Source organism: Phaenicophaeus curvirostris, chromosome 13, assembly GCF_032191515.1.
Source record: "Phaenicophaeus curvirostris isolate KB17595 chromosome 13, BPBGC_Pcur_1.0, whole genome shotgun sequence".
Lineage (NCBI taxonomy): Eukaryota > Metazoa > Chordata > Aves > Cuculiformes > Cuculidae > Phaenicophaeus > Phaenicophaeus curvirostris.
In genome coordinates, this window is record NC_091404.1 from 7973120 (window position 1) to 7994503 (window position 21384).

The following is a 21384-nucleotide window of genomic DNA, read 5'->3' on the forward strand; positions in this document are numbered from 1 at the left end:
GAATATTGCAATAAAAATTATTCAGGGGGCTGGAGACTACCTCACTATGAGAGACCGTGAGAGAGCTCTCAAACTGCTCAAGCTATGTATGTTATATAAGAAAGATGACTGAGAGGCACCTGGATTACAGTAGGAGGAAGAAAAAAGAAAAAAAGCCTGCAAAACCACCTAGATGCTCAAAGAATGTGAATCTGTTGGAGGAAGGGTTATGAAAAAAAGCAGTATCTGGAAGTGGCTTCCATTTCAAACAGTGAGTGAAAAGGAATGGAACATATCACCGGTTGGAAGTGGCAGGTTTTTGTGTTGCGTTTTCAAACCAGAGCCAGGGATCCTCCTGGAAGAGCTGCTTCAGCCAATACAGATAGCACAGGCCAGACAGAGTAAGTGATCCGACAGCCCGTTGTGGTCCTGATCAGCTTGGATCTGTTCTAAAGTTCTGTATTATTTTAGGCCCCTGTGAGACATAGGAAGTTACTGGGTTTCACAAGAATTCCTCAGCAGCTCTGGGAATTGAACACAGATCTGTAAAATCCCAGGTCAGTATCTTGGTTCCGTTTTATACATTTAAGTAACACCTTTTTATTTATTTATTTATTTATTTAAAATGCTATCAGCGTTATCAGAATGCGTGTTCACAGAAGAAGGGCATGTAGGTTGCAAAGGACAGTTCAGCCCGCAGTTACCAGCATAAACTCTAGTGCAAAGCCAAATGTGTTCCTGATGTTATAACTGTGGCAGAATGGCTTAAAGGAAATAATAGTTTGATAAAGGGGCTGGATGTCAGATTCCTTGTGATTTGTGAGTTGAAACGGTTCAAACCTAAAGTTAAGATAACAGCTTATTAATATGTCAGGGTCAATTCCCAAAGGCCATGCTGCTGAGCAGCAAGCCAATGCATCAGCCAGTAAATAGTTTGGTGCTTTGTACACAGTGGCAGGGTGAGAAATAAATTTCTGATGCTTGAAGAGCTCCTGGTTATGAAAAGCAGTAGGAAAGAGCAAGGGTAATGGTCTACTGGCACACCACTAGAGCTTACTCAGCTCTATGAAGAGACTTTTGGGCTTATTAGGTGATTTATTGCAATGGTTGGAATATGGTTGCAGCCCCTATGGTGTAAGGATATGAGTGAAGAAAGATTTGCTTGGGTGGGATAGTATCAGCTGGTTTAATATAAGATGTGCTTGCAAAAGGGAACAAGCTTTGGGTACACCAGCTCTTCTTCAGGCTTGGCTTACCTATTTCTACAGGTTTGAACAGCAGTGTCCTGGGTGTTTTAACCTGCTGCGGCTCACATATTAGTGGGATGGAAAAGGCGTGGTTGATGCTAACATTATAGATGGCTTTAGGAAGCTCTTTATCTCAACAGATGGTGGGCAGGAAGGATTCTATGGACTATTTGCTTTTTCACTTTGGTACTGAGTGCTTTGGGTGTATCTGCTTTGCTTATCTGTGATACCGAGGGCGTGTCTGTGTCTTTACATGACAATATTCAGAGCTCAATTGTGAGATATTCAGCCTTGCCTGACAAAGTCGTGGTTAATTCTGAGTGCTTTTGGCAGCAGGTTCTTAACAGGAGCGATTCAGTGCTGCAGTCTGTGCTGTAGCTGCTGCTTCTAAAGATTCCTGGTTTTGGTTAGTGTTCTTTAGACTAGCTTTCCTGTCAGTACATATGTTATCTTCATCATTCTGAATAACGTATAGTCACCCTCTTTACCAGACAGCTTCTCGCACTGCACTTGACTTTGCTTGTAGATTCCTGGATTGCAGGCAAACAGGTATTTGTCCAGTGATGGCAGAGCAGTTTTTAATGTATGAGAACCATCTTACAGGCTTTTCTCATGCTGCTTCAGTGGAAGCTTTTATGTGGCACTCCTGCAGTTTTTTGTGTATATGTATCTCTCCCCTTTGGTTTAGTCTGTATTTACGTTAAAATGGTGGCTAAAAATAAAATAAAATACAGCATATGGGCAGCGTTACAAAGTAGTAACCTTTATTTGTTAATAGCTGCTGAGATTTATGTGGAAAAAACTGGCACAGGTGGTGGTTTGCCAACTTCTGCTCTTTCTTCCTTGAAGTTAGGCCTGAGAAATCTTTGTGAACCACTGGAAGCCTCTCTGTAAGCTTTTTGGACACTTAGGCATGTAAAGGGAAAACACCCTTATGTTTATCTGGTTTGTACTCGATACAGAGATACTGATATATGAAGTTCATGTATCTGAACTTAAGTCCTCTCATCAGAAAGTGGCGTTTTACTGTTTTGATTTCCTGAAAAATTGCTGTGGGTAAGGTAAAACTAGTAAATACTTTCAGTGTGGTTGGTGCTGAAATTGGGAGATGATCTCAGGAGCTGGCGAGACTCTTGGCTTCTTATTGTTGAGCATGAAGCAGCAGCTGCCCTAGTCTAGGCTGTTCTTGGCCAGTCAGGGGCACCCTTTCTCTTCTCTGTAACTTTGTGCTTAAGTACACTGGGTGAGGAATCCATTCAAGTGCTATGCTCCATGATCCGGTGGGTCTTTTCCAACCTGGTGATTCTATGATTTTATGAAAGAAAACTTGCAATCAGTTTCAAGAGCCAATAGCTTTCCTCCGTATGTATTATTAGGCCTTATTCTGTTACTTTTTCCAAGCAGGTAATTTCTAAACTATGACCCTAAAATATACCTCTGTGCTGGAAATAACACAACGTATTACTGATTTTTTTTTTTTTTTAATTGTAGATAGACTTTGATGCAATTCTCTTGAGTGCTTTATTTTAATGTGCTCACATTTGGGCATTTGAAGCTGATTAAATGCAGCACATGTCAAGAGAATGCATCAGTTTTTAAGGAAGCAAGCAAGCATTTGATCTCTGAGAGTCTGTGGACTCTAGTTTGGGCAGAACTGCACGAATCCTGCAGTTAGGAATGCTCTGACAAACATACTGAGCTCTGAGTCTCCAGAAGAGCATATCAGGAAAGAGTTTGTCCAAAGGTATCACGTCAGATTCTGAGGAGACATTTCATAGAATCATAGAATCACCAGGTTGGAAGAGACCCACCGGATCATCGAGTCCAACCATTCCTATCAAACACTAAACCATGCCCCTTAGCACCTCATCCACCCGTGCCTTAAACACCTCCAGGGAAGGTGAATCAACCCCCTCCCTGGGCAGCCTGTTCCAGTGCCCAATGACCCTTTCTGTGAAGAATTTTTTCCTAATGTCCAGCCTAAACCTCCCCTGGCGAAGCTTGAGGCCATTCCCTCTTGTCCTGTCCCCTGTCACTTGGGAGAAGAGGCCAGGACCCTCCTCTCTGCAACCTCCTTTCAGGTAGTTATAGAGAGCAATGAGGTCTTCCCTCAGCCTCCTCTTCTCCAGGCTAAACAACCCCTAAACAATTTGGGAATGGGGTGTTTGAGCTTGACTGACAACCCAGTGTGAACTTCGAAAGAGATACTCTAGTTTGCTGGGGCAGAGAGAGACATTCTCATGAGTATAGTAGTATCTGGTAGTCACCTGGGGTCTCTCCTTTGCTCAGCAGGTTCTCTGTTTTTGTATAAATACAGGGCAAACTGGACTGCTAAGTCTGATTCTGCTTCTTCTGTGACAGGTGACTTTTTGATACAACCAGACATTTTAGTGAAGGAGCCGTAAGAAAGAGAAGCCTGGAAAGACTAAAGCTGCAAGAACAGGAGCACATTGGAAAAAGGGGGGCAAAAAGAGAGGGAATTGAAAGGTGAGAGTATATTTTTAGAGAATGTCCCATTTTCTTGAGGTTTGTTACACTGCGTCGTAGCAAGTAAAGTCCAGGAGGAGTGGCTGCTGTAAAAATAAAGACTTTGATGAAATGGGAGTTGGAGAACTTGAAGCAAGAAAGGTTGAACTAGAGACATCCTGAGGTCCCTTTCAGGTTAGATTATTCTATGATTCTGTGGCCTACAGTGAAGTCCAGGAGCTGTTGTCCTTAAATTGCTCTGAGCCTCAATTGCTTAAGATTCTGCATGTGGGCTCTTTTTATTGCTCTGTGTTGCAGCATGACGATTTAATTTCTTTATGCCCTGAAGTAAAATTAATGTGACGCACGTTTCTACATGCCTCCCCATTGACTGGAAGGTCCAAATGTAGAGATGAACACTTTTCTGCCTTTCCCTCTATCCCTTTTTGCGTGTTATTTTTTTTCATGGTTTCTTTTACGGTTACATTCTTAAATTTTATATATGAGTAGTAGTTGTATTGTGAAGCTCTAATTCTGTAGGTAATGTGTTTGGATGGCATCCTAAACTTGCACTAGTGATTAACCATGTTACACACCTTCATAATTTAAAATCCCCCAGCACTTAGAATGGGGAGCATAGCGACTCTAATGCTAGGTCTGTGAAAAGATTGCTGTGCTTTCATAGTCTTTGCTATCTCTTAAATGGGACCCCCATGCTCATCTGTAGGGGAGATTTGTTAGCTTAGGAATTGGATCCAAATGATCAGTCTGTGTGTCCTTTGACACAAACGATGATGTGAATCTGTTGTCTTGACAGTGCTTATAAAGAAAACCCTAGAATGCAAACCATGTGAAGAGACAAAAGAAATTTCTAAACGTGTGCATCAGTTGGCTGCATGTCATCTATGTGCCATGTTTTTTTAAACAGGTTATTCTAACAAGATTTCATGTTAGCCATATGTGGATTCTTGGCGACTGGTTGCTTATTATTAGCGCTTCAAAGAGTTGCATCCAGTTCCCTAGGACTCAGAATGTAAAACAAGCATCATCTAAATTGTCCCATATTGATAATTACCCAGAAAAAGACGTGGTGGTGAAACGAAGTTCAAGAGAGAAAAAAGAAAGCTAAGCTCGAGAGAAGAGAGGCAGATAGATGGAGATGAGAAACATCCCCCAAAGCAGCAGAAGGTACCAGCTGAAGAACAGCAGTGGCCAGAGAATATGCCTGAATGGGAAGAAAGGAAATCTCTGCTAGCTCAGAGAAGAGTGGAGTCTGTCAGACTGCTTACAGTGCTGTTAAACCATGTGAAAGTAAGACTATTTTAAAACATATTTTAAATTTTGAAGGGTACTTATTAGAGCTTGAATAATTCAGTAGACATTTGATGTCTTGATGATATTCTGAAGAATGCCTTGGGACTGACTGAGCACTGGGAAGGTCTGAGGTCTAAGTCTTGTGACCAGCAGCTCTCAGTCTTGTCCTAAGAGCAAAGGTAGTGTGTTTCTACCCAGAAACTTTGGCTTTGATCTCATTCGAGACCTCCTCATCACTGAGTTAAAATAGGGCTGGAGGGGCTGTATCAGCTCTATTGGACTTGATCCAGCATTGCAAACAGGGAGTTTCGAGGCAGGGACGCAAATGATGCTACCTCTGCTTGTGTTGGTCTCAGGTCTGCAAATGACAGAATTAAATTGATATACCAGCTGCATTTCTAATAGCCTCTTTTTGGGGCCAGCACTAAGCTGTCAGTCTTATTTCAGTTTGGTTCAGCGAATGTCTTGAGAAAGTCAGCAGAGAAGTGATAAAAATTTGACTGTTTTGCACACAGATGTTTGGAGGTTTATTTTAGTGCTTTGGGCTAAAAAAAAAGTTTTAAATGAGAACAGGGGTTTTAATTTCTCAGAGATATTAACATGGCTTTGTCTTTGCTCTTTGCTAAGTAAGAATTTGCTTGCAGCTTTTAAGAAGTGTTAAGTTTTCCTCAGTCCTTAATGTTAAATATTTCTAAAGGACTATAATAAGAGTTGAAGTCAGAGGCCATCCTTTCCGTTTCCGCATGAGTTTTAGTGCCCCATAATATCTGATACTGGTTGCCTTAGTTATGAATGTGATGTGTTAAATAAACTTCTGTTTTCTTGGTTTCACCACTTGGAAAGCTTTAGATAGAATGTATTTGGACCCACTTAAAATAATGTATAACAAAACAATTTATTTGAACTATTTGATCTACGCAAGTGTAGTACTGTTGCTCTTACTTCAGTGCTAGTTATGATGCTGTGATCAAACAAAGAAAAATATTTTCTGATGCAGCTGCAGTGAGATAGATTAATTGGTTAAAAAAGCTCTCAATTGGGAATGCATTTTTCTGAGATTATGAAATATCTGTAGTTCTAACTTAGGAGTAGTGAGGTTTTTACAGCTGAGCTCTGAACTCAGCCAAACTTACCCCTCACCCTGTATAATTCTTCTGACTGTGGGACCGCTTGCTTATGAGTTTGCAGTTCAGCACTCTCTCTAATGCTCAATAAATGTACACAATAATTTTCCTGATTTTTTTTATTTGAAGGGTTTTGTGCAGTTGGCAAGTCAAAGAGCGGATCCTTCATTGGGCGTAAGGAAGGACGATTCCTTTTCTGAAACAGCATTAAAAGACACACATCGGGAATTGATTAACTCCCATTATCATACACACAAAGAGGTGAAACATAAGGAAGAGTTTAAGCGCCTGTTAAGCCAAAAAGGTAGCAGCTTACGTAGTGAGGAAGGAGATGTGAGCAACTTCCATGCATCTACTTGTCATATAGTCAGGACAATTTTAAATGATCCCTCTACAGCCTTGAGTTTGGACAGACTACCTGGCGAGGATGCGTATAACTCCTCTGGCTGTGGATCTTTACTGATTACAGTTACACAAGACTGCAGGGTCATAGAAGCTGTGGGTGGAAGGGACTGCCCGGCACCCGATGCAGTTCACAGGCAGACAGCGTCTGATGAAGACTGTTGCAAAAAGCAGAAGGTTTATGAGACTGATGAATTCATCCATTATTTACTAAACTACTATCAGACACCACGCTACGCACGTGTTTGCTTTGAGCCAGAACCTCCTGTGAACAGGTGCTGGTGGAAGAGAGTGGTGTCTGATGGAGATAGTGGTTTTGACATCAGCTTGAGTAATGAACATGGTCAGCACTTCAGAGAAATGAGTCCTCTACACAACCTCAACACGAGAAATTGTACCAGCGATGGTAATTACAGACTGGTGATCACTGTCGGGGAACTTGACTCAACAGACACGGTGTTAGAAAACAAGACCTATGGGGGTAGTTTTGCCAAAAAGCTGCAGGTGCGGAGGAACGACTCCCTCGCTGTTGATAACTTACCACATGCTGGACCGAATCGTTCTTTTGGTTGCACTGCGGTTACTCAATTCAAACAAGAACGTGGTAGCAATGGAGGTACCGTACCACACATCACATGTAGATCTGCTTCCAGATTCAGTGATCTGTTGGAAGAGATCAATGATTCCAAGTGCCTTAGAGAGGCGCGTAGTGACTCAATGAAGAGAACAGTAAGAAGGTGTGAAGAAATTTACAGCAATTGTAATAAAGGGTGTTTGCCTGCAAGAGACGGGGAAAGAAAATTACTGGTTTACCTTAAAAATGTAACTCTGGAAGGCACAGAGGAGGACAGCAGCAGGTGTAGCTTCTGTACTAATTCTGTCCATGAGGGCTTGTCAAGGCAGCATGAACATAGGCATAAAAAGTCATGCAAGAGGTCTAGTAGTAAATTAAGACATGAAGGACAGAAAAGTAAGAGACAATCCAGAGAAGAGGAGAGAAATGCTCACAAAATGAAGAAAAAGCGTAAAAAGCTTTCTTCTAATATTGTATCTGATGAATGTGGCTTTTCAGACACGGACAGTTCTACACAGCTGAAGTCGCTCAGAAAGATACAAAGAAAATGTAAGAAAATGTTCCACAAGAAGGTGAAATTCAAGACTCTTCACGCTGCTGTGGCAGCACCAGATGTTACACCTTGTGATGGCTCGCTGCTTCAGGAGAACCTCCAGAAGACAGGTGAGAAAGACACCAGACCTGAGTTTAACAGGTCTCTGGCAGTTGAGGTTTGTTGCCACAGTATTTGGTGATGAATGGTAAGTGGTGTTAAAAAAAGTTCTGAAAAGTATAAACATGGCATAAAATAAGAATGCGGCTTCTCTGCAGTTAAAGGTTTGTTCAGTTTAGCTCAGAAACATTACGCGCAGCTGCAGTTGAAGGACAGTATTTGCATAATCGGGTAGCAAACTTATCTGTCATGGGCACTGGCAGATAGGTGGTTGTTCTGTTAATACCAGCATGCATCCTAACAACTTGGTGTGCTTTAGGCAGGCAAAACATTGTTAGGTAACTCAATATATGGTCTGTCTGGGTGGGAAGTAATGTCTGAATGTAGTGAATTTATATCTAGGTAGTCACCTGGTCTCCATACAGGATTGCTGTGTTTAATCACAGCCTTTTCAAAATGTACTTTCAGTTTGTTGGTGGATACTTTACAGCTCCCTCCCCATACCCTTTCCCTTCCTGCCCCCCTACAGACTCCATTCAAGTAACTTTTTCATGTACTTCTCTGCAGGAGATGAGAGGAAATTAATGTTGGGAAGAGAGGTGGATTCAGATGTCAGAGGACGTCCTCTGTTTCCTCTCGAGATAATTCAGACAAACCCCTGCTCAGATACTTTCTGTGGAGCAGAGCCCAGAAGAGGATGCTGAATGGCTGCTGTATAATAGCTCTTAAGTTTTTGTATAGAAGTGGGAGAAGAAAGACTGTTAAAAGGTAAATGAAGTGCTATTGGTTTTTTGCTTAGGTAATTCCTTCGATTAGAATATCTAACTGGTGGAGTGAGCCACAACACCAGAATCTGTGTTTGCCTTTTGGATAACAGAGGACCAAAACTTTCCCCAGAGCCAGACAAACTTTGGTGGACCAGGTGCTAAAAATTTGAAAGGACACAGATTGAAATCTTAGAGTGTTATACTCTTGATTAAATGTAAGGAACCTTGTAAATATTGAAGTTGCAGTATTTAGTAGTAATGAGTATTTGAAAAACTATAGCTATGTAAATCCTAGAGCAAGCATATCAAGTGCCTCCTTAACCAGAATGTTAACGTGATGGGACTGGAAGTTGTGGGAGACATTTATACTCAATTGTGGGAAGTAGTAGATTTCCAAACATGAAAAAAATCCTGTCTTCTGTAAAACCCACACTGGGAAAATGCTTGTTTTCTATTCACAGTTCTAAAGGTGTTTCTGAAAACTTGCTGTCTTTGGGAGGAAGGGTTCCACTGAACTTTTGCTTTGATTTAGGGCTTCCAGGAGTCCCAGTGATTGAGCAAAGCTCTGAATGTTAGGTAGGGCAAGGGCAATGCTTGTCAACGTGCTGGCAGCCCCTGGCTATATGCAGGTTGAAAATTTGTTCACAGGATTTCAAAATGTGCCATTTTGAGGGCACATGCAGCAAGACAGCTGTTTAGTGTGAGTTTGCTTACAAAGAATTTCCAGAAGAATTGTGAAATGTCAGATTTGCGCTGCATGTAGGTAAAAAGTGAAAATGCCGTCTAGGAGCTTGAGTTATATCCATATTTATTCGGCTGGCTATATTTAGAAGACAGCCACAATTGCTTTTGGACAAAGTCCCTTAGCAAGATAGAGAGGACAAGTTCTAAGTTCAATCTCCAATTATTTCAGCTTTTCTTTTAGTGTTTCAGTTATTACATGTCAATATGCGAAGTTAATGTGATAATGTTGCCTTCATTACACAGAATCTTATCCATGCTTGTAACTTCTGCTCTAATAAATAATAATGAAAAAAGAATTGTAATTGTTCATGGTAGCTAGGTTTTCCCCCTGTGTTTCATATTGGTGATTTCTACAGTCTGCTAAGCCAGGCTTAAAAATACTCTTTGTTCATGTGTTGGGATGTCGAGTGCCTTTACAGGGTCACAAATGACACATGGTTGCTACTCAAAGTACTGTGAATCTATTACTTTTATCTAAAAAGATCTTATTTTCTTGACGTAAATATTTTCTGACTATTTTGGAGAACATTGATGCCCCTCTTAAGTCTCCTTTTTAGTATTTTATAGTTATAATGAGGATCAACTGTTGGATTTGTTGACTGTGTAAGTGTTTCAGTTGCGGTGATGTGGCACACTGAGGGTGTTTGTTCTCAATGCAATACTTGCAGATTAAAGATGATAAAACTTTTGTCAGTTGTGTGCCTTAGTCCCCATTTCCCAGGAGACAGGGTGTTTGATTACAGGGGAGGAAGTGAGGGAGCAGAAACTAAAGATTGCCTTTGGTGTAAATTTGACAATACTCAATAACAAATAAATACACCGGTTCTGTAGCTGTTTCTTGTGTTCACCTATCAATAGATTGAAACTGATGGAGAAAATCCTCTGTCTCCAAGTCCTCCTTCTGTGTAAAACATTATTAGTAAATAAAGTATGTGTGTACTTAAAAGTGAGGCACCACTGTAATGTCCATTCTGAAACAGGTGGCATTATTTAAAATGTGGTTTTAGGTGTTTTAATATTAACTCTTTACTTTTCCTATTGACACACTTAATTTGAGCTCCATCCTTTCATACGCTGGACCGTTTAGTATAAACCCAGAGACTACAGATCTTGCAATCAGATGACTTTTGGTACAGAATAATGAAACTGCCTCCTAACAGAATGAGATCAGAGCCCTCGCTGGGGAGCTGTCTGAACCGAGCTCGTTCTCAGCAGTGCATGGCCTGTTGGTTGTACCTTGTGCTGAATGCCAAGGTCGGACTCCTACAGGCTGTTTCTAAAGCAGAGATACACAAGGCCAGTTATTACATCACTGCATCTGCCTGAAATACAGGAATACAGCAATTACGATATAGAGCCCTTTCTTCTTAATCCAGAGACTCCCAGCAATGCGCAGAAACGCCTCACCTTTTGTAAAAGCCCTTACATAACCTCAATATAGGCATTCATTACTGAACATTTTTTGTTTAGCTGAATAGCACGAAGTAGGAGCAGATAAAGATGATTTAAGAGCAGGTGGAGTCAGATAAAAAGACTGAATTTTACAAAGCAGCTGACAGTGTGCCAGAACTGGCTGGAAAGGAGATGCTAGTCAACTGCTTTGGTTTGTGGTAGAGCTCCTCGCACATGCCTTCAGCCACACACAAGTAATAGGTGTTTGGATGCTTCAGCCTAGGGAGAGCGCTGTTGCTTAGCTGGTCATCGTGTCCTACTTGGTTACTGCAGAAACTGATAATTACCTGGCCTGGTTCTTTTTGCTTAGTCATGGCAGCCAGTCCCTGCTGAAGGAAAGGATCAAGGTGCAATGAACAGGGAAGAAGCTGAACCCATCCATTTTCTCCAACACTTTAGAAGATAATAAAATCCGTACCTGCTGCTTCATAAAGGCACTTTCATAAAGGCTTTTGTGACTCGCTTCTTCCCCTTTCACAATAAACTCTGTTTTTTCTGAGAAAGTAGCGGTCTTACAAAGTGTAATACTTCCTTCCCAGGAGGCACGGAGGCTTAACGTTAAGCTTTGCCTTGTGTTACTGCCAGTTTTCAGTGTAGATTTTAGTACTTATTATTAGTATATTATTGCTATCAGTGATGCATCATGTTGTACCATATGGATTAATGCTTAAAATAGCATTCAGTTCCTTAAGAGATGCTATGGACCAACTTAGGAGTGGGGGGTTGGCTCCACCGAATGGTAGGTTACAGCCCAGTTCCACTACGTAGCAGTCTACCAGACCTCCAGTTTTTGCTTATTATTACCAATTAGTTGGACATTTTTATATCCGTCTCTCTTTTTACAATAGCAAAGCATATTATACAATGTGGACATGTTCTGTATTTAATCTTCTGTTAGTTATACTACAGAATCACATTTACAGCTACGACATGTTATACTCAGTCTGTGTGCTGGATAATGTATAACAGCAGAGGAAGACAGTATAAAACTTGGAGCTTTTATTTGCAGTAAAAGAAAATCAAACACCGCCATTATACGAGAGTATTTTATTTTCTGCCATAAACAAACATGAACCCATTTCTGATTGGAGGTAAACTATTAGTAGTAGTTTGCAAAGAGTATAAATGTCTCTAGAAATAAAAGAGCAAGACAAAGGTCATGACCAGATTTACATTTGTCTCTAGATGTTCATTAAGCAGCTCAGATACCCACACTCTTCATCTGAGGGCCCAGTGTCACCAAAAGAAAATGCTATGGAGGTGTTCGGGCTGCAGGAAAGTCACATGTTCCCAGCGCAGACGCTCTCAGGCAACTTTACCACATTGAGTCAACTTGTTATGAAAGCTGCTGTTGTGCAATGCACGCTACCTCCGACCCAACTCCACCTTCCCACGCACGACTCGGTTAATCGTTTTGGTCCCGTTGCCAAATTGAAACTATTTGGCTGAACAGCTGAACCAGCAAAACTGATCCCAGGGCCCTGTACTGGACAGAGACCCCAGCAGAATCACCTGGACATAAACTCATTCCCGAGTGACTGGCTCATCGCTCGTTATCTCCTTGGACTTTCCAAGAAAGCTTTGAAGGAGTATTTTAATGACAAAGGAACAGATTTTTCATTTTTCCTTGTTCAAATCCTTCCCCCCCACCCCTCACAGGAGTTGAAGTTACACAGTCGGAACAAACCCAGCTATCGAGCACAGATGTGAGCTGAGAAAGCAAATAAGTAAAAAGCAATTCAAAGGTCAGGTCCCCAGGTGTAGCATTGCTGGTTATGCATGAAACCGTGCTGTTTCTTTGCATGGCAACGTTCCAGAGCAACAAAGGCCTCAACGCAGAAACTGCTTACGCGATGTTATTTTCTTTTGTACAGGGAACTCGTGTCAGTTACACTGGCCTTTCACATTGTTCTGTTAGGTAAAGCTCTGTGTACAAGAGCACTTGTTAAGCCTGCCACACCAGCAAGTCTTCTATTCTAAGCTTAGGAATTGAGAGCAGCTGATCTTCCCCATTTAATATAATTTCATTAAAATTCACAAAAAGTTTTCGTAAGAGGAAAAGTGCAGGAATAGTAGTCCTGTCGAGTGACACTTCATGGTGTACCTGGTTTTTATGGATGCCTAGTTACACTCTTTATCTAAACCTCTGTAACGCTTCAGGTGTGGTTTAAAAGTAAACAAATAATATTAATCCATGCATAGTTAGGCATGACTGAATACATCAAATATTCATCAGTCCTTATTTTGTAAGTATCTAAAAGTGATTTAACCTCTTAAAAATTCTTACCTTTTTTTAAAGCAATTAGTGTTTCATCTGTGAGCTGCTATGTCTTAAAAGCCAAATTACCTTACATAATATTGCATTACATTGTGCCACAAGTGAGCATGATGTGTCACGGACAAATAAAATTGAGTCCCTTTCCTAACGGAATTACATACCCAGGTCCCACAGAAGCTAACACAAACAAAGATTTAGTGGAATTGGTGTTGCATATGTGAAGTTATTCTTGTGCTTTTGTGTCCACAGTGCTAGGCTGGCAATGAAAAACTGGATTTCAACCTACTTGCCATTAAATAGTGATAGAAGAAAAACAAGAATAGCCCTGTATTGCCAAAATTACAGTTTAGTTTTGCACAGACATCTTTTGTGCATACTTCAGATTATGCAGGTTTAAAGGAAGACAGATCTCAGGCCCTTAGTAGTTCACCACTGAATTCGAAAAGCAAACCTCTGAAAAGAATTCACAGTAACTCTGGGCCTTTTGCAAGCATTGCTGCTGGTGCAATTTGTAAAACAGAAGTGGGATGTTAGAAATGATCCTTTATGATTCAAGAACAGATTGTTTCTCACTGCACTCTCTAGTCTTTCTTTGCATCCTGGGCATCTTTTTCTTCTTCATCAGAGTACACAGTGGGTTCCTCCCCTTCCTTCAGCAGCTTACCAACATGGTGATACTTAACTGGGAAAAAAGAAAAGAATCCAAGTCATCATTCTGCCCTGAAGATGCACCTTGTTTAACTCCAGTCTGTTTCCTGAATTAACAAGATGCCTATATTATAATAAAACAGCTCTCAGCAACTTTTTCCAAATACCAAGGGAAGGAGAAAAGCTGAAATCAACTACCTGAATGACTATTAATGTTGTAGTAAGTGCAAGAAACACGCAAAGTGAACATAACTACAATTTTCCTTCCGTTGCCTAAGACATAGGTAGACTGAGAAGTCATCCAGCTAAGAAACAGAATCTTGGATTAAATTATTTCTCTTGCCAGTGTAAAAGCTAGTTTTGTAACCAATGGCATTGTTAGAATATTTACATTTTGTACGATACATGCGTGCACATGCGTATGGGCACACATGCAAACAACTCTCAAGGGTGGGGCTTTTTTGCAATATACACTGAAAATACCCAGTAGGGCAGAAGAGAGATCCTTTCTCCTAAAGATAAAAATGGATCTGTTATCTGATTATGCAGCTAAGCCTCTGCCTTATTTTATGTCTCTTTCTGAATGCGTAAAAAAGCCAAGATCCTATTCATGTAAGTTCTGAGAGCTGTGCTGTGTTGCCTATCTGTCAGCTTCTACAAAGCGAAAGATGCCTCTGACCACAGGTATTGACTCGCATTGTTGTTACAATTAACAGGAACTTAAAGCAATTAATTGCCAGATTTACTAGAAACATAGTAAGAGTGCAGTTCAGGGTCAGTCCTGATGGCCACCTCTTGAAAAGGCAGATTTAAGCGGTAGTTTAGGTCAGATATTTGGTTGCATAGTCCTGGTTTCTGCAACATACTCGTTAGCATCATAAAACAGCCACTCAATGTGGCATGATTAACAGTCTTGATTAAGACAGGAAGAATGCCAGGTCAGGGCACATCAGGTCAGGACTGAGACCTTCTAATGACATTATGTGAAGGAAAGCTCCGTTCCAGCTAGCAACAGTAAATCTTTAATACCAAACACTAGATTTAAACAAAAACCATTTGATTTACACCTTCCTACTTTTTTGTATATGCAATTTCCATCGTGTATATATATGTACATATAAAAATTAATCAAGACAAACAACTGATACATTTAATTTTTGTCTTATCCGAGTACAAATAATTCCTGTGGTGTTCACTTGCCTAAAAGGCATCACGAAACACAGAGGAATTCTTTTTCATCAACATGATACACAGTAGGTGAAAAACCAACCCTCCTAGCAGTCGGCATGCCCTGGTACAAGGTCAGCACAGCAATTTCCATAAAACTATTGTCTGAAGTTCTCCTTTTTGCGCAGCCAGTTGAGGCATATGGCTCAAAACAGTTGGAATTGCCTTATTAAAACTTTCAGTACAAAGCACAGAAAAACAAGGCAACTATGAAAGCAACTTCCTTCTGTTAATTTTAGAACAAACATCTCAAGCACGCAAGTTGCCTTTTTTCCCTTGCCACTCTGGCCATCACTGGCATTGAAATGACCAGGCTGCTTGCAAACACAGAAGAGGAATTTGCCCATTCCTGATCACCTGAGGGAGAAAGTCAGCTGGAGATGGTTGTCTGGGAATCTGATAAAGCCACCAGCAAGGCCATGCAGAAAAACTTATTTAGAGTAAAAAAAGTTACATTAAGAGCTCCAAGGGGAAAAGGCCTAGTTTAAACACCTTCAAAGCTCAAAAAACCCCAAGAAGTAATAATTCAAATATTACTCTTATTTCTGAGAAGCTGAATGGGGCATAAGCTTCATTTTTCAGAGCATTAAAGTCTAATTGTCTCTATAAATGGGCTCTTCGCTGCTCTAAATTTCCAGTTCCTGTCAACCTTTTGGGTGGTCTTTTAGATCTTGCCCTGTGGCAGAGCACTTCCATCTCTTCTACTGCTCTGCGAGGAGCAGAGGGCAGGAGAATGCAAAAGGAAAACCTGACATCTGTCTTAATTCTGCTGAGTAACAGTAATCCTAAAGATACTTAGTAAACTGAGGTATTATCTCAAAGTAAGTTTCCAGACTTATGCTTCCACTCTAACAGCCTTTTAACCGTTGCTTCCCTTGTTGCACACTTAGTAGTTAGCTACTTCTTTGTAAATAGGTTTAAAATTGCTTACAAGTAAACTGTGACTCCCAGTCCCTCAAGGTCTCTTGCTCTGTAGCGTTGAGATCAGAGAGGTCATCATAGTCGTCCCTCAGAGCCTCCTTATCCAAGCAGAAAGTGGCAAGGCCTCGGGATGCATCTCTTCCAGCAAAAATCCCATAGGGGCCATCTTAAAATAAAAAAACATAAGCAGCGTTATTACAAAGGTAATGGAAGCTGTATGATCTTCATGGATCAGTCTCTGAACTGAAACAGATGATGAGTTCCTACCCTGCCTGACCTGTGGGTCAGAGGTGCCTCAAACTTCTGAAATGTTTTGCTCTGCTTGGTAATAAGGGAAAACAGAGGAAGAGGATAAGAAACAAAACCGTAGGAAGAGATAGTGAAGTTTTTGAAACACCAGGACAACGAACCACAGAACAGTGCATGGAATATACAAGCAGAGTAAGAGTACGCATACAAATTGGGAAGCACATCCTCAGAATGGGAAGCAGGGGAGGGATCTGTAAGTCTGAGGTCAAGTGGAAGTTTTTCAAGAGATGCTTCTGATTTAAAGAGCCGAAAGGATGACTTGACGGAAAATGTGGTGGAAATAAGAGAAACTACCAACTTGGAAGAAACACCTAGTAAGACTTGCAAGATGAACTCAAATGATCAAAACCTGATCAAAGATATCATGACAGACTCTTGCTAAACTTTATTAATGATTAACTTGCTTGCATGACAAGCCAAAAATGCAGATACTGCATTGCAACTAGATGTTGAAAGTTCTTTAGGGAGCTTAAAGAAGTTAGATGGGAACTCTGGCTACTGTAGCGAGCACATCATCCTCCACACCTCCCAGAGTGAGCTTTTTCCTAAGTTCATCAAAAGAATCTTACTTTTCCATCAAAATGAAAACCAAACTAGCCAGACACAATGATGAACCGTTCTGCAATTACCGAATTAGATACAACAGGCAGCTTTTACTTTTGTCAAGGAAGGCGGCATCCAAAGCTTGGTCCGTAAGTCCTTAGTCTGCAGAAATACAAAACTGCACAGCTAACTCAGCTGTACACATCATCTTGACTGCTGCAGAACACAAACTTACAGTGCAGCATCATTAAGTGACAGTCTCCAGTCTACGTCTGGAGCAAAAGTAATAATCTCATCATGCTACCATACAGGTGGTATCTTCTGCACTACTCCGGTCTCCAAGTAGCACCAGCAGCTCACTACTGCCGCTACCAGTTGTCTGAGCAGCTCAAGAGTGGCCCTGCCAGATCCTGGTATGCATAGGCAAGCCTCAGTGAGGCTTTTTAATGGGAAACTTCTGTTAAAAAACCAAACCCCCACGTAGGTGATTAAACTCTTACACCTGGGTGCACATACTCCCTCCCACCTCATTTCTACCTGCTCTGTAAGTCTCTCTATAGCTTATTCAACCTTTACACATCTGAACTGCCTATGCTCCTGATAGCAATTTAGATTAAACCAGCTTCCTAAGTAATGAGTGTAAATATTACGTGAGAGAGTGATGCCCACTAGAAGCTGGGAGCAGAATGTAAACACTGAGAGAACACTTTGCTTCTGCTGCCTGGCACCAGCCTCAGCCCCTTACAGTACTTGTGGGATGTGTAACCTGTCCTGGGAAAATAAAGAGAAGGATCATAGAATTGTTATGGTTGGAAAAAAATCCTCTAAGATCATCCTGTCCAACCATCAGCCCTACACCACTGCGCCTACTGAACCATGTCCTGAAGTGCCATATCTACAGGTTTTTTGACACCTGCCAGGGATGGGGACTCCACCACCTCCCTGGACGGCCTGTTCCAGTGCTCCACAACTCTCTCAATAAAGAATTTTTTCTTAATATCCAATCTAAACCTCCCATGGGCCAACTGGAGGCCATGAAGCAACGTGGGCTGGCACAGCTGGAACTTTCACAACACTGGGGTGCGACCCTGGGGCCTGGCAGCAGCGCTGACCCTGCCCAGGCCAAGCACCTCTCCAGCTCTCAGGAAGCTGAATCTTTTCCCAATCTCCAGATCGGAACCCAGGCGAGAGGGCACAGGCAGCTCAGCTAGCAGGTAGGGTTGGCGCAGAGCTCCCAATCCCTGTACTGAAGGCATGAACCTCTCAGTCCGAGCCCCCGCGGCACAGACAGAGGGATCACTGCCCTGGTCTGAGCTCCCTGGGCATGGAGATTGGTCTCACCGGCCCTGCTCTGAGTCCCTGGGCACAGAAAGCGGGGTCACCACCTCTGGTCTGAGACCCCAGGGCACACTGAGCCCCCTGAGGGCACTGAAAGTGGGGTCACTGCCTCTGGTCCGAGCCCCTAAAAGCACAGGAGGTATGTCACCACTCCCGGTCTGCACCCTTGGGCACAGAGAGCAAGGTTCACCAAGGTCCCCAAGCACAGAGTGGGGTCATAGAACCATAGAATAGTTTGGGTTGGAAGGAACCTCAAAGATCATCCAGTTCTGATGAGCAGAGACACCTCCCACTGGACCAGGCTGCTCAGGGCCCATCCAGCCTGGCCCTGAACACCTCCGGGGATGGGTAACTTCTCTGCGAAACCCGTGCCAGGGCCTCACTGCTCTCATGGCGAAGAAATTCCTCCTTTTGTCTAGACTAAATCTGCTCCTCTCCAGTTTATACCCATTGCTCCTAGGCCCGTCACCACCAGCTTTTGTAAACAGCCCCTCCCCAGCTTTCCTGCAGCCCCTTCACGTACTAGAAGGTCGCTATAAGGCACGGGAAGGCCACTATAAGGTCTCCTCAGTGCCTTCTCTTCTCCAGGCTGAACCAGCCCATCTCTCTCAGCCTGTCCTGGCACGGGAGGTTCTCCAGCCCTCGGATCATCCCTGCAGCCTCCCCTGAACCTGCTCCAACAGCTCCAGCTCACGCTGAGGACTCCGACCAGGACACGGTCTCCTTCCCCGAGGACAGAGGGTGTGCGAGCGCGGCCCCGGCCCCCGCCCTCACCGGGCCCGTAGAACTTGCTGCCTCTGGTCACGTCGAAGACCTTCCCGTTGACGGCCATGAGGATGCGCGGGTCGCGGACCCCGTCGAAGCGCCGCAGCTCGGACAGCGTGAAGTCGCGGCGCTTCATCCGGGGCGGCGGCGGCGGCTCCGCGTCCCCGGCGGGCACCGCGCCGCGCTCGCCCCGCACGATCCGGTACAGGAGGAAGAGGCAGAGCCCCAGCAGGCTGAGGTTGAGCGGAGAGCTCACCATCTCCAGCAGCAACCCGCCCTCCTCGCCCGCCGGCGGCTCCCCCGCTGCCTCCTCGCGGGCCATGGCTGCGGCCGAGCGGGGCGGGGCGGGCGCAGGCGCCGAGCGGGGCGAGCGGGAGACGCCCCGGGCCGAGGGGCCGGGCCTGGACCCGCCCCCAGAGCCGCCCCGGGGCGAGGGGAACCCGGCCCTGGAGCCGCCCCTGGAGCCGCCTGAGAGCCGCCCCAGGGCGAGGGACGCTCGCCCCTCGAGGCAACCCCGGGGTAGGGGTGCTCGGCCCTGGAGACTCCTCACGGTTCAGGATGCTCGCCCTGGGGTCGCCCCGCCGCTAGGGCTGCTTGCCCCGTGGTTCGGGATGCTCTCGCCCCGAGAGCCACCCCGGGGGATAGGGGTGTTCGCCCCTAGGCCCTCCCCGCCGCTAGGGACGCTCCCCCCGAGAGCCACCCCGGGGGTAGGGGTTCTCGGCCCTGAAGCCGCCTCACGGTTCAGGATGCTCGCCCCGCGGCTGGGGATACTCGCCCCACGGACAGGGATGCTCGCCCCGCCGCTAGGGATGCTCGCCCCACGGATAAGGATACTCGCCCCGCGGCTGGGGATACTCGCCCCGCGGATAGGGATGCTCGCCCCGCGGATAAGGATACTCGCCCCACGGACACAGATACTCGCCCCACGGACAGGGATACTCGCCCCACGGACAGGGATACTCGCCCCACGGACAGGGACACTTGCCCCACGGATCGGGATGCTCGCCCCGCGGATAAGGATGCTCGCCCCGCGGCTGGGGATGCTCGCCCCGCGGATGAAGTAAAATGCAGAGATGAAGGAGTTCTTACCGTGCGGATCTGCTCGCTCACGGTGTTCCCGTGAAGCAGAAAGGACACAAACCCGTGCCAGAATCCCATCGTTCCTTCTACACAAATGAGTGAAATCCCTCAGGATGCAGGTGGAGAAGAGCCACCTGCCAACCTTGATGTCGTGTCGTGGCTTGGCGGGCGGCTCGTCCGTGTCGCTGCTTCAGTGAGTGACTTTTGACACTGGGATGTTTAGCTGGGACATTTTCCCATTGGCTGCTTTTTACATTGGGATGTTTAGTTAAAGAAAACCCCAAGCAGCGGGTTGCCCCTACTTTCTGTTTCTCAGTGTAGGAAAATTTCAGCTCTCTGGGTCACCAGGGCCACTGATAAAGAGTTCAGCCTTTTGGGATACTGTCTTGCAGTTTTGGGATACTGTAACCTCTTGAAACAGGTTGGCTCTTGCAAGGCAGGGTGTGTGGTTCCACCTGCTGTCTGATTTGGGAAGCTCCTTGTTTTAGTGATCACTTGGAACTTGATTTGTCCTCTCCTCGAATACACTGACTTCTGCTTCCACCTGCTGTGTGACTTGAAAAACTCACCGTTTCGTTGATCTGATGACCGAGATATATATTCGGTAATAAAGTAGCTCTGAGGTTTAACCCTGTTTAGGATACTAGCTAAAGCTCTGAAACTTTAGAAAACCAGGAGCTGTATTATCTAGATGGCAGTTAATTCTGCTCAGTGTAGACATGATGCTATTACACTCCATCATGTTGATATTACATATTAGAGGAATAGATGCAGAAAAAACAGAAATTTAGAGGGAGATTTTTCTTTCATTTTTTACAATACATTTTGTTCAAGAGAGAGAAAAAAACCTAGACTCCAAAACAATCCCAACTCTGAATTTGACCATGAACCAGACACTGAAGGGAGGGAAAAGGAAGCTCTGTTTATGCCTCCTGCCCTACAGAAACCATCCAAGAAACCATTAGATAAAGAGGGCGTTATTAGATAAACATTGCCAAGATTGATAGAATCTCAAGTTATCTGCTGTGTGAGTACTGGTACTGCAAGTTACAGTTGCCCAACTTCAACCTCTTTATTCACCTTGCAGCAGATAAAAATATTCACATGCTGCAGAATGCATCTTAAGAAAAAAATAACAAGAGATATTTAGAAATAAATAGGTGTAAATAAAATTATGATACATCAGTCTATAGACTGTTCTGTAGACAACAATAGTTTCCTCCTTGAAACCATTCTGTTAACAGCATCTATGAGATGGGTTGATAAATCAGTTCTAATACAATGCTCTCTACATATCAGTTGAAGAAAACACTGGAACTCAGATAACTTTCATATCCTTGCAAATCAGGGTAGTTCAAACACTTTTAAAATATTCCTATTTGTTTTTTTTTTTTTTGATAACCAGCATAAATCTGTTAGGAGATGAAGAAAAATCAGCTCTGGTACACTTTATCATTCTTCTTACTGCTCTGTTTTCACTTTGGAACTTGTCTCATGTATTTAATGACTCTTTCAGAGCATAATTAATGGTTCTAAACAAAGTATGCTTTACCC

General features: G+C 43.6%; 1 protein-coding gene and 1 long non-coding RNA gene across 7 annotated transcripts; one reads left to right on the forward strand and one right to left on the reverse strand.

Annotated features, from left to right (window-relative positions):
* Nucleotides 1–248: 248 nt before the first annotated feature.
* LOC138726061 (uncharacterized) lies at nucleotides 249–10404 on the forward strand. 6 transcript variants are annotated; one of them, XR_011338351.1, is made up of 5 exons: nucleotides 249–536; nucleotides 3588–3713; nucleotides 4772–5003; nucleotides 6260–7769; nucleotides 8326–10404. It is a non-coding gene; the product is annotated as an uncharacterized lncRNA (long non-coding RNA). The 6 variants fall into 6 exon arrangements; XR_011338349.1 differs by lacking the exon at nucleotides 3588–3713 and having other exon boundaries at nucleotides 249–540; nucleotides 4621–5003; XR_011338350.1 differs by lacking the exon at nucleotides 249–536 and having other exon boundaries at nucleotides 3393–3713.
* Nucleotides 10405–13302: 2898 nt separating this feature from the next.
* PGRMC1 (progesterone receptor membrane component 1) lies at nucleotides 13303–19073 on the reverse strand. The gene is made up of 3 exons (XM_069867587.1): nucleotides 18760–19073; nucleotides 15806–15961; nucleotides 13303–13681 (listed from the first exon to the last, which is right to left on the reverse strand). Exons 1-3 carry the CDS (start codon nucleotides 19070–19072, stop codon nucleotides 13581–13583), a joined length of 570 nt encoding a protein of 189 aa, XP_069723688.1. The 5' UTR covers nucleotide 19073; the 3' UTR covers nucleotides 13303–13580.
* Between the last annotated feature and the right edge of the window lie 2311 nt (nucleotides 19074–21384).

Excerpts from the sequence above, each read along its gene's own strand:
- PGRMC1 (XM_069867587.1), bottom strand. The coding sequence starts at position 19,072 with ATGGCCCGCGAGGAGGCAGCGGGGGAGCCGCCGGCGGGCGAGGAGGGC. Across the intron at positions 15,962-18,759 it reads CAGCAAGTTCTACGGGCCCG|ATGGCCCCTATGGGATTTTT; the intron begins GTGAGGGCGGGG and ends TTTTATTTTAAG. Across the intron at positions 13,682-15,805 it reads CTGGGAGTCACAGTTTACTT|TTAAGTATCACCATGTTGGT; the intron begins GTAAGCAATTTT and ends CTTTTTTCCCAG.